The sequence below is a fragment of the Trichomycterus rosablanca genome, chromosome 4, assembly GCF_030014385.1.
Source record: "Trichomycterus rosablanca isolate fTriRos1 chromosome 4, fTriRos1.hap1, whole genome shotgun sequence".
Classification (NCBI taxonomy): Eukaryota; Metazoa; Chordata; class Actinopteri; order Siluriformes; family Trichomycteridae; genus Trichomycterus; species Trichomycterus rosablanca.
Genome location: NC_085991.1, coordinates 33,743,770 through 33,756,423, shown reverse-complemented (window position 1 = coordinate 33,756,423; position 12,654 = coordinate 33,743,770). Strand labels below are relative to the sequence as shown.

Below are 12,654 nucleotides of genomic sequence, written 5' to 3'. Positions count from 1 at the left end.
CTGTGCTCCACTTTCAGTAAGAACTGTGCTGTACTCTGTGTGAACCATCAGGGTCTCATCCAAAAGAAACACTTCACTATAAAATAAAAAACTGCTGATGTTGAGAAGTACAGTTCGTAACGTTTGCTCCCTAGAAACATGCAATGCTTTCACGTCTAGAAAATACCACAGACCAAAATGCAGCTACTCTTTCCAGGCGTATGTGTAAATGGATGATGATTTAAGGGAATATGGAATATAGATTTGGAAGCTGTAGAAGTCTGGAGGAGCACTGAGCAGCAGAGCTGAACTTTCCACCACATTTAACACACCTGATTCAACTGATTAGCTCATTACATCAGTTTCCTGGCTGAATATGATGTAACAGAACAGGAGAAACTGTGCAGTCTGTATTTTCTCGACCCGAGTTCAGCTCTTTCATTACAGCTCTAAAAGCTGTGAGTTAATCTGCTTAAGGATGCTTATCAAAATAAAACCCCCAAGTCTCACCTCTTCAAGGAAACTTTATGAAACATTAAATGATAGGAAATTACACAAATCTGACACAATGTTTTTCTTGCTTTGATCTGATCATGATGAAAAAGTCAAACACATTCTATTCTTTTCTAGTCAAGAAGCCAATCTACTGCAGGACAAACATTCAGTACTAACACAGCTAAAGACAATTTGGAGCAATTTACCCTCTCCTTGTTTAAGAGGTGGAAGGAAACAGTTGTTCATAGAGGAAACCAGAAATAGTGAATAGTGTTCAGCAAGGATCAAACCCACTTCCATAGGACAAACATTGTTGCACCATCTTGCAACTGATAATTTAATATTTATCTACGTTTGCATTTTGCCCATACTTCTCCCAATCTAATTGCTGCAAACTCCCTTACTGTTATGCTTATGCTGCTTGTTCCAACCACGCACAAGAGAAACGTTACATCTTCTGGTTCAGACACCTAGCTGGGTCGCCTGGGACTTGAACCAGAGGGCTTAAAATCTAGCACATCAGACCACCACCAAAGCAACCTTTTAATATTTATTCAATCTAATTATTATGCAATTTTCTTATTATAATTATATTACAATTCGATTTTATTACCACACAAATCATTGTGCTGAACAAACAGTTCACTATCACTACACAAATATTAAAACAGATATAATAATACACTTGAATTAATATAATTACATAAGTGATTAATGTACAGTAAAAGTCCAAAGTTTACATACAGCTGTAAGGCACGTGTGTCATGGCATAGTCTTAAGATTTAAATGATAACTTCATTATTACTACACGATTTTTGTGGAAAAGTTAAAAAAAAAAAAACTCTACTTCTTTAATCTGAAAAATATGACAAGAGTATGCAGTCAACAATATAGATCAAATTAGAATTTGGAAGTGTGATTGCTAACATGTAATTTAACTTCATGTCATGGCTTCCTAATGTCTTGTTAGTGATTATTACTGGTTACAACTGATGACTTTTCTGTGCCCATTTTATTTATTTATTTATTAGGATTTTTAGCATCATGTTTTACGCACTTTGGTTACATTAATGACAGGACAGGTAGTTACTGGTTACACAAGATTAATCAGTTCAAGTCTTTAATGTCAAACACAGTCATGGACAATTTTGTATCTCCAATTCACCTCACGTTTTTGGACTGTGGGAGGAAACCGGAGCTCCCAGACGAAACCCACACAGGTACAACATGCAAACTCCATACAGAAAGGACCCGGACCGCCCCACCTGGGGATCGAACCCAGGACCTTCTTGCTGTGAGCCGACAGTGCTACCCATTGAGCCACTGTGCTGCCTCATGCCCATTTTAACAGGGCTAGTTTGACTGCACACATTAGAAAGCACTTTATGAAAGTTTGTCTAGACTGTCTGATAGAATGCAAGAATCACCTAACAACAAGTCTTCTATAAATTAAAAGCTTCTGAAGCACAGTTGACCTTGTCCATAGTCAAGTGATCTTTAGAATACATCTGGACGAATTTGACTATCTGGACAAATTTCCTTTCAGTGTTAGGTGGCAATTTGGGCTTTTTTACAACTATGGTAGGTAACCACTTTTTCATGTACTCTGTAATAGGTGCATTATTATTAGTGTTATTATTATTAATATAATTATTAAATACAGCCCTTAAATCAGCCTTCTGGCAGGCTAAGCAATTTAGTATTATTGGTCTTTAACAACAGTTTTGCCTCTCTTACCCTACAATCTGTGCTTTGACAATGTAGACAGATCTTTCTTAAATGAAAGTGCACATTAGAGCTTGGCTCTGAGGGATCCCACACTGGGCTTGTCAGAGCAGAACTCAGACCACCAGGATGGACGTTCCAGAACACTCTTCCCCTGCATTACAGTAGCCCACAGGTTCTTATAGAGCTAAAACAAGAAAAGCCAAAGAATGATCAGGATCATATACATACAATATACAATCATATACATATACAATATACAATCACATACATATTGTAGCAAACCAAGTTGAGTTATTTAAAATCATTAAAATACCAGCATTCATTATATAGTATGTACTTTTGAAGTGTATTTAAAGTGGTTAAGAGAAAATTTGCTCCATTATAGACACATACACAATAAAATACATTTAGTACTGCATATTCAGTATTCTTCCATAAATCCATAAGCAGTATTTTCCCCTAGCCCAGTGGTAGCGAAATGTAAATATACTAGCTTTAACCATTGTTTAAAATCAGTGCTTTTCTTAGAATGTAACCATAATAATGATACCATTTTTGACCAAACCGGATTGCTGGGTTCTAGTATAAAGATTTAATATACACTTGTCAGCCAGAAATCAATGTTATTTTATAGCTACACTATATTTAAACCTATTTTTTATAAACTGATGCATAATTAGTTTATACTTGAACATCTACCTGAAAGCACTTGTTTTACACAAGAATTGTTACCGGAAATTTGAACAGCAGTCCTCAATTAAACAACCCTGGCTGTTGTGAGTCAGACATCCTTTTTCCAGGACATTAAGGAGACAAGACGAACAATCCCACTTCCAGAATGGAGAGTAATGTCCCAGTTAATAAAGTCAGTTCTGAACAAGTCTTAAGCTTGAGATCTAGCAGGATTACCCAACAGGACTGTGTGTGCATCCACTGTTTTGTTAAGTGTCTGGGTCACCCTGTTCAGACTTTTAATACAAAAGCTGTCTGTTTTCTTTCCCTCAAAACTTAATATTCACACAGACAAACAGGTCAGTAAAAACTGTAGGAGGGAAATATTACATTTCCCCAAAGGACAGACTCATCAAATAAACACAGCCTCTCTATTTAACCAGAAATGGATTGTCTAGCGGTTGGATTGAGGCAGTTTCTGATCTATGTGGGGGTTGGTGGCTTATACAGAACTTCTTCATCCTAGGCATTGAATTAAAAAGCCAGGGGGTTTAGCTATAGTGCTGACTGGTTTGACAAAAGTTTTACACTTTTGGCTTTTACATTTTATTGTCACTACAGTTCAATAATACTGGATCGCTGAGTAGATTGAAGCTAAAAAAGCCAAATTTTCTCCCTAATCTAGTCATATCAAATTACCCTGATTGCATTACGCTTTCCCTCTACCGATGCTAACCTTCACGACATGTGTGCAGTACCGACTGCATCTTTTCACCTGCACGAGGCGAGTTCATATGCGTATCAGCTTTGTGCACGGAGTCTCACACCCTGATAAATGCATTATTCCTCGACTCTGCACAGACGCCATCAATCAGCCAGCAGAGGTCGAAATTGCATCAGTTATGAGGAGCCCTGGTCCGGCTTCTCATCCTGTGTGAACAACAGCCAATCGTTGTTCATGTAGGCGCCCAGCCTTGCCAGATGGCAGAGCTGAGATTCGAAATTATGTGTTCAAAATCTCAGCTCTGGTGTGTTAGCGTGTTTTAACCTCTGCACCACCTGAGCACCCATAACGTGTCTCTTTTTAATCCGCAATTAACATGTGACTCCGTTTATAGCCCAACCAATTTGCAGTATGTATATTTTTCTATTCAGCAAATTCATATTTTATATTTACCATAGCTACAACATGTTTAAGAAAAGCATTTGTAAAGGTTACTGGACAAGCACTGTGTTTTACTTGTATTCAGACACAGAAAAAGAAACAACTGCAAAACTGTCAGGACAAGTACAAGTAAATCAAAACTTTTTTCTGAACCAAGTACATTGCTGACAGTTCTGTCACACAAGGTTGTAGTTTTTCATCATGTTTTATACGATATTTTGGTAGCACTGCAGTAATAGGTCCTTAGCTTTTCTAATTTACAAAATAACACAGACATTTAAGGCAGTTGCAGTCTAGCGGTTAAGGTACTGGACTAGTAAACAAAAGGTCGCTGGTTAAAGTCCCACCACTACCAGGTTGCCACTGTTGGGCCCTTAAGCAAGGCCCTTAACCTTCAATTGCTTAGACAATATATTGTCACAGTACTGTAAGTCGCTTTGGAGAAAAGGGTCTGCAAAATGCCGAATGTGAATGTAAACTGATTTATCTTTTGCAAGAACCATATTTTAAAGTAAAAAATTTTTTTTACTACATGAACCTTTTCCAGCTAACGTCAATTGTTCTTTTAAAGTCAGTTCTGTTAGCACTAACAATGTTAAGTTTGGGGTTTACAGTGGTGATGATCAGATAGGAATGAGGCATCCAGAGCCAAAAGTGATTTAACCAGCTAAAGTTAACTTGTTACCTTTTTATTTTTAGTTTGATCTTTCACCTAGTACTGAATGTATCATATAAACAATAAATGGGACATGGGACATTATCTGACAAGGTAAAAGGTCGTTTTTGATTTTAGGATGTTTCTAAGAACTACAGCAGAGCAAACAGCAGAATAAAAATTGCTCTGGACTAAGCAAATGAGCCACAAAGTATGCCTTAGTTTTCACAATAATAACATATCAGTGAGGGTTCCATGGCTGGGAATTTAACTGTTTAAGACAAACAACATGGAAAGACATGATTTCTTTATTTCTTTATATTTGTGCTTAGTTCATTTTTATTATTAAATATTTAAAGCAAGATTTTTTTTGTGAGGATACAAATCTTCTGCAAGCCTACATTGAAGTCTGGGAGAAAGAAAGTCACCATGCCTGAGGATTTTACACATTTAGTTGCAGCTTAAGTTTTTCCAGAACCCCAATCACAGAGAGGCTGGAGGATTAATCATGTTTGTGAGTGTGTGTGTGTGTGTGTGTGTTATCCCAGCTGAGTGGTGAGCAACAGCAGTTCTCTTACCTCACCGTCTGCCTTGCCAATGGGTGAGTTCAGTATAAAGTCAGGAGGAGCAATCACATCAACCAAAGCCACAGCGTCATCTCTTAGCTATAAAGTATAAAAAAATCTGACATTTTATTTCAATCATGACAGCCATCCTGCAACTACCGTGTCCACTTTTTAATAAAGGGTGAAATCAGATATTTTGGGCCACCTGCTAAAACTTTTGAGGACTCCAATAAATATCACTGTGCACAAAGTGGTAACACAGTGGGTAGAGCTGTGGGTTACCAACTAGAAGGATGGGATTAAATCACGGCTCTGCCATGCAGCCACTGTTGGGCCCTTGAGCAAGGCCCTTAACCTACTTGGCTCCAGGTGTGCCGTACAATGGCTGACCCTGCGCTCTGACCCCAGATTCCAAAGAAGCTGGGATGTACGAATAAAGATATACAGTATATATATATATACAGTGTATCACAAAAGTGAGTACACCCCTCACATTTCTGCAGATATTGAAGTATATCTTTTCATGGGACAACACTGACAAAATGACACTTTGACACAATGAAAAGTAGTCTGTGTGCAGCTTATATAACAGTGTAAATTTATTCTTCCCTCAAAAAAACTCGATATACAGCCATTAATGTCTAAACCACCGGCAACAAAAGTGAGTACACCCCTAAGAGACTACACCCCTAAATGTCCAAATTGAGCACTGCTTGTCATTTCCCCTCCAAAATGTCATGTGATTTGTTAGTGTTACTAGGTCTCAGGTGTGCATAGGGAGCAGGTGTGTTCAATTTAGTAGTACAGCTCTCACACTCTCTCATACTGGTCACTGAAAGTTCCAACATGGCACCTCATGGCAAAGAACTCTCTGAGGATCTTAAAAGACGAATTGTTGCGCTACATGAAGATGGCCAAGGCTACAAGAAGATTGCCAACACCCTGAAACTGAGCTGCAGCACAGTGGCCAAGATCATCCAGCGTTTTAAAAGAGCAGGGTCCACTCAGAACAGACCTCGCGTTGGTCGTCCAAAGAAGCTGAGTGCACGTGCTCAGCGTCACATCCAACTGCTGTCTTTGAAAGATAGGCGCAGGAGTGCTGTCAGCATTGCTGCAGAGATTGAAAAGGTGGGGGGTCAGCCTGTCAGTGCTCAGACCATACGCCGCACACTACATCAAATTGGTCTGCATGGCTGTCACCCCAGAAGGAAGCCTCTTCTGAAGTCTCTACACAAGAAAGCCCGCAAACAGTTTGCTGAAGACATGTCAACAAAGGACATGGATTACTGGAACCATGTCCTATGGTCTGATGAGACCAAGATTAATTTATTTGGTTCAGATGGTCTCAAGCATGTGTGGCGGCAATCAGGTGAGGAGTACAAAGATAAGTGTGTCATGCCTACAGTCAAGCATGGTGGTGGGAATGCCATGGTCTGGGGCTGCATGAGTGCAGCAGGTGTTGGGGAGTTACATTTCATTGAGGGACACATGAACTCCAATATGTATTGTGAAATACTGAAGCAGAGCATGATCCCCTCCCTCCGGAAACTGGGTCGCAGGGCAGTGTTCCAGCATGATAATGACCCCAAACACACCTCTAAGACGACCACTGCTTTATTGAAGAGGCTGAGGGTAAAGGTGATGGACTGGCCAAGACATGTCTCCAGACCTAAACCCAATAGAACATCTTTGGGGCATCCTCAAGCGGAAGGTGGAGGAGCGCAAAGTCTCGAATATCCGCCAGCTCCGTGATGTCGTCATGGAGGAGTGGAAAAGCATTCCAGTGGCAACCTGTGAAGCTCTGGTAAACTCCATGCCCAGGAGAGTTAAGGCAGTTCTGGAAAATAATGGTGGCCACACAAAATATTAACACTTCAGGAACTTTCACTAAGGGGTGTACTCACTTTTGTTGCCGGTGGTTTAGACATTAATGGCTGTATATTGAGTTATTTTGAGGGAAGAATAAATTTACACTGTTATATAAGCTGCACACAGACTACTTTTCATTGTGTCAAAGTGTCATTTTGTCAGTGTTGTCCCATGAAAAGATATACTTAAATATCTGCAGAAATGTGAGGGGTGTACTCACTTTTGTGATACACTGTATATATATGACAAATAATGGCTTTTTATCTGCCATAGATTACCCTTATTTAATCATGTTTGCTGCAAGGTGCCACAGCAGGTAGTGTTGGAGCCATACAGATCCAGGTTTGGCCCCTGGTTTCAGTGTTACTGTGTATATTAGGTTTGCATGTGATCATTCCCTGTATGTAAGTGTTGATAAGTAAGTGACTATGAGAAATTGTGTGGTACACTGCTGTCTCATCTATCTATCTATCTATCTATCTATCTATCTATCTATCTATCTATCTATCTATCTATCCATCTATCCATCTATCCATCTATCCATCCATCCATCCATCCATCCATCTTTGTATCTGTCTGTCTGTCTGTGTCTGTGTGTAAGAGAGGGGAGACTGGATGAGGATTTGCTTTCCTGCCACTGCAACAGTGACTCCATCTATATGGCCAAGGCAACAGCACACATAGTGAACAAATACAGAGAGCATTGTCACTACATGTACAACAGTCTGTAATAATCTGTTGTTAACCATTGACAAGATTCATTCAGCAATACACGTGTTAGAGGAGGAATAATCTAGCCTGAGATCATGGGTGCTGGGCCTGAAGAAGGTAATTATACATGCAGGAAATTAAAAAAATATATTTCCTGCATTATAAGATTCCTTTTAGGAAAAAAGTGGGCGAAGTCATTAATTCACGGAAAAAGCCCAGTGGCAGAAACCACTGAAATTCCAAGACTGCTGTCACACACACACATTCCATACAACAACCACATACAAGTGTATGCAAGAACTTACTTACCTACTGCTTTTAATAGCATTTAATAGCAAGGGTGCTTTAACCCTATTTGGCTAGTTTTACCTGCTGGTCTAATTTATCTGATGTCACCCAAGTAGCATGTTCAAAAATCTCTTCACAAACACTGAGGGAGAATACTGACCTGCTCACAAAGAGTGAGAATGGCATTCTGAATGAACTGTGCTGCCTCTTTACCATACATATAGCCTCCTAGAAAAAAGAAAACAACATAACTGATAAGGACAAATACATTACAGACACACATATGTATCATTTCCATGTGAATAATGAATAGATGGTTGTAAAAAGCCCTACCCTGGTAGAGAATAGCCATGTGGTTGGTGAGGGTCCAGAGGCCATAGAGAGCACAGAGTCTTCTCAAAACTAATCGGAGACCTGCTGGAATGTGTTCATCTTCACACAGATCATGAAATCTCTGTAGCACTGTGTGCTCAATGTAGGCTATTGCCAATGAGCGACAGTAATACACCTGCACGGACAAAGAATCTATAATTAGGTCTTCAAACACTTCTCGTGCTCTATGAAGAAATCCACAATTAAGAACAGCTTAAGGTCCTACTAACAAATTGAATTGCCATTTTATGCCAATTAATTCTGGTAATACCTTAATTTATGCTAATAAACATTAAATTAAATTAATGTAATACTAAATTGTGTCAAAGATATGATTTAGTACTAAAACACAGTACTAGTACTAAGTTTGGAAGTTTAAATGGTGTTGACAATTTACATATAAATATAAGGGTGCAAAATCAAATGTCTTATATCAGCGTTCCCCAATCTTTTTTGCACCACGGACCGATTTCATATAAGATATAATTTCATGGACCAGCAGGGGCATGGGGGGGTGTTAATCAGTGTTAATCCTGAGCTTTTTTCGCTGCAACGAGACACTGCTCCCACCTAGTGGTGATTGGGGTAGCGATCTCTAATTATTTATTTTTTCTGTGCGACCGGGTAGTAAGTGACCCATGGACCAGTACTGGTCCGTGGCTCGGTGGTTGGGGACCACTGTCTTACATGTAGAAATATACATACAGTGTATCACAAAAGTGAGTATACCCCTCACATTTCTGCAAATATTTCATTATATCTTTTCATGGGACAACACTATAGACATGAAACTTGGATATAACTTAGAGTAGTCAGTGTACAGCTTGTATAGCAGTGTAGATTTACTGTCTTCTGAAAATAACTCAACACACAGCCATTAATGTCTAAATAGCTGGCAACATAAGTGAGTACACCCCACAGTGAACATGTCCAAATTGTGCCCAAATGTGTCGTTGTCCCTCCCTGGTGTCATGTGTCAAGGTCCCAGGTGTAAATGGGGAGCAGGGCTGTTAAATTTGGTGTTTTGGGTACAATTCTGTCATACTGGCCACTGGATATTCAACATGGCACCTCATGGCAAAGAACTCTCTGAGGATGTGAGAAATAGAATTGTTGCTCTCCACAAAGATGGCCTGGGCTATAAGAAGATTGCTAACACCCTGAAACTGAGCTACAGCATGGTGGCCAAGGTCATACAGCGGTTTTCCAGGACAGGTTCCACTCGGAACAGGCTTCGCCAGGGTCGACCAAAGAAGTCGAGTCCACGTGTTCGGCGTCATATCCAGAGGTTGGCTTTAAAAAATAGACACATGAGTGCTGCCAGCATTGCTGCAGAGCTTGAAGACGTGGGAGGTCAGCCTGTCAGTGCTCAGACCATACGCCGCACACTGCATCAACTCGGTCTGCATGGTCGTCATCCCAGAAGGAAGCTGACGCACAAGAAAGCCCGCAAACAGTTTGCTGAAGACAAGCAGTCCAAGAACATGGATTACTGGAATGCCCTGTGGTCTGACGAGACCAAGATAAACTTGTTTGGCTCAGATGGTGTCCAGCATGTGTGGTGGCGCCCTGGTGAGAAGTACCAAGACAACTGTATCTTGCCTACAGTCAAGCATGGTGGTGGTAGCATCATGGTCTTGGGCTGCATGAGTGTTGCTGGCACTGGGGAGCTGCAGTTCATTGAGGGAAACATGAATTCCAACATGTACTGTGACATTCTGAAACAGAGCATGATCCCCTCCCTTCGAAAACTGGGCCTCATGGCAGTTTTCCAACAGGATAACGACCCCAAACACAACCTCCAAGATGACAACTGCCTTGCTGAGGAAGCTGAAGGTAAAGGTGATGGACTAAACCCAATTGAGCACCTGTGGCGCATCCTCAAGTGGAAGGTGGAGGAGTTCAAGGTGTCTAACATCCACCAGCTCCGTGATGTCATCATGAAGGAGTGGAAGAGGATTCCAGTAGCAACCTGTGCAGCTCTGGTGAATTCCATGCCCAGGAGGGTTAAGGCAGTGCTGGATAATAATGGTGGTCACACAAAATATTGACACTTTGGGCACAATTTGGACATGTTCACTGTGGGGTGTACTCACTTATGTTGCCAGCCATTTAGACATTAATGGCTGTGTGTTGAGTTATTTTCAGAAGACAGTAAATCTACACTGCTATACAAGTTGTACACTGACTACTCTAAGTTATATCCAAGTTTTATTTCTATAGTGTTGTCCCATGAAAAGATATAATGAAATATTTGCAGAAATGTGAGGGGTGTACTCACTTTTGTGATACACTGTACATACAAACACACACACAGGTGATTTGTTGCATTCATCTAAAATACAATTTAATTTAAATAGTTGCAATTATGAAGTCATCTTTTTATTGTTAATACATAAATGTACTGGTTCAAAAACATGTACGACATACTGCAGAGCGTGTCAGCTCTCAAATCAGTTTTCTAAGAAAAACACAATACTCTGGGACAAATGGGGGAAAACAGTGGTTCATTGGCGGGCTAAAAGTTGAAATTCATTTGTTGCCACACACACACACACACACACACACACTGTGGTTGGGTGAGTAAATGGTTGGGGCAAGGGTATTGTATAATTTTATTGCACACCTGCTATGTTTGAACTCAATTTTTTTTTTTTTAGGTCATTTGGCAGGACATTCTCTTTTTTAGAGGGAGTCTGACACATGAGAACAAATTGATTCAGAGCAGAGGAAGTTCAGAAGAAGAGGGTGTAATGTGGTGTTAGGCACACACTGGGTGGAGCTGGATGATCTCCAGGTGTTTTACACTCACTATGAGGTCACACCTTATTATGGACATCTGCATGTTAATCTGCACAGCCAGACCCTTCAAAAACAGGCCATACACCCTATCCGTGATGTATTCAAATTCCTAAATCAAAAACATGGTCAGGAAAAAGAGGACACATGATCACACTACTTTTACTAGCCAGTTTTACAACCAGTGTACACTTTTACTTGATGAAAAAATATTCCTTTATTCAGACTGAATTTCAAATATTAATTTTATGAATTTAAAATATTATATTAATATGGGTGACATTATTTATTTCTTTGCAGTGTGCAAAGTGTTAGTTCAGTTACTATGAGGATTTCAGTTTTAGATCAGCATCAGCCGATAATCTGAGCTCTAATTTTGAATTGTATATACTGTATAAGCAGTTAATCCCTAATACAGTGTATCACAAAAGTGAGTACACCCCTCACATTTCTGCAGATATTTAAGTATATCTTTTCATGGGACAACACTGACAAAATGACACTTTGACACAATGAAAAGTAGTCTGTGTGCAGCTTATATAACAGTGTAAATTTATTCTTCCCTCAAAATAACTCAATATACAGCCATTAATGTCTAAACCACCGGCAACAAAAGTGAGTACACCCCTTAGTGAAAGTTCCTGAAGTGTCAATATTTTGTGTGGCCATCATTATTTCCCAGAACTGCCTTAACTCTCCTGGGCATGGAGTTTACCAGAGCTTCACAGGTTGCCACTGGAATGCTTTTCCACTCCTCCATGACGACATCACGGAGCTGGCGGATATTCGAGACTTTGCGCTCCTCCACCTTCCGCTTGAGGATGCCCCAAAGATGTTCTATTGGGTTTAGGTTTGGAGACATGCTTGGCCAGTCCATCACCTTTACCCTCAGCCTCTTCAATAAAGCAGTGGTCGTCTTAGAGGTGTGTTTGGGGTCATTATCATGCTGGAACACTGCCCTGCGACCCAGTTTCCGGAGGGAGGGGATCATGCTCTGCTTCAGTATTTCACAGTACATATTGGAGTTCATGTGTCCCTCAATGAAATGTAACTCCCCAACACCTGCTGCACTCATGCAGCCCCAGACCATGGCATTCCCACCACCATGCTTGACTGTAGGCATGACACACTTATCTTTGTACTCCTCACCTGATTGCCGCCACACATGCTTGAGACCATCTGAACCAAACAAATTAATCTTGGTCTCATCAGACCATAGGACATGGTTCCAGTAATCCATGTCCTTTGTTGACATGTCTTCAGCAAACTGTTTGCGGGCTTTCTTGTGTAGAGACTTCAGAAGAGGCTTCCTTCTGGGGTGACAGCCATGCAGACCAATTTGATGTAGTGTGCGG

At 40.4% G+C, this 12,654-nt stretch overlaps 1 protein-coding gene across 1 annotated transcript in view; it reads right to left on the bottom strand.

Moving 5' to 3' along the window:
• Positions 1-485: 485 nt before the first annotated feature.
• Positions 486-12,654, bottom strand: part of acox3 (acyl-CoA oxidase 3, pristanoyl) — a 30,420-nt gene continuing 18,251 nt past the window's right edge. The window contains exons 15-18 of the mRNA XM_062994214.1: positions 8,462-8,636; positions 8,289-8,356; positions 5,273-5,359; positions 486-2,386 (exon numbers count right to left, since the gene is read on the bottom strand). Coding sequence (XP_062850284.1) covers positions 2,267-2,386; positions 5,273-5,359; positions 8,289-8,356; positions 8,462-8,636 — 450 coding nt within the window. The 3' untranslated portion in view covers positions 486-2,266. The remainder of the gene's footprint in view (positions 2,387-5,272; positions 5,360-8,288; positions 8,357-8,461; positions 8,637-12,654) is intronic.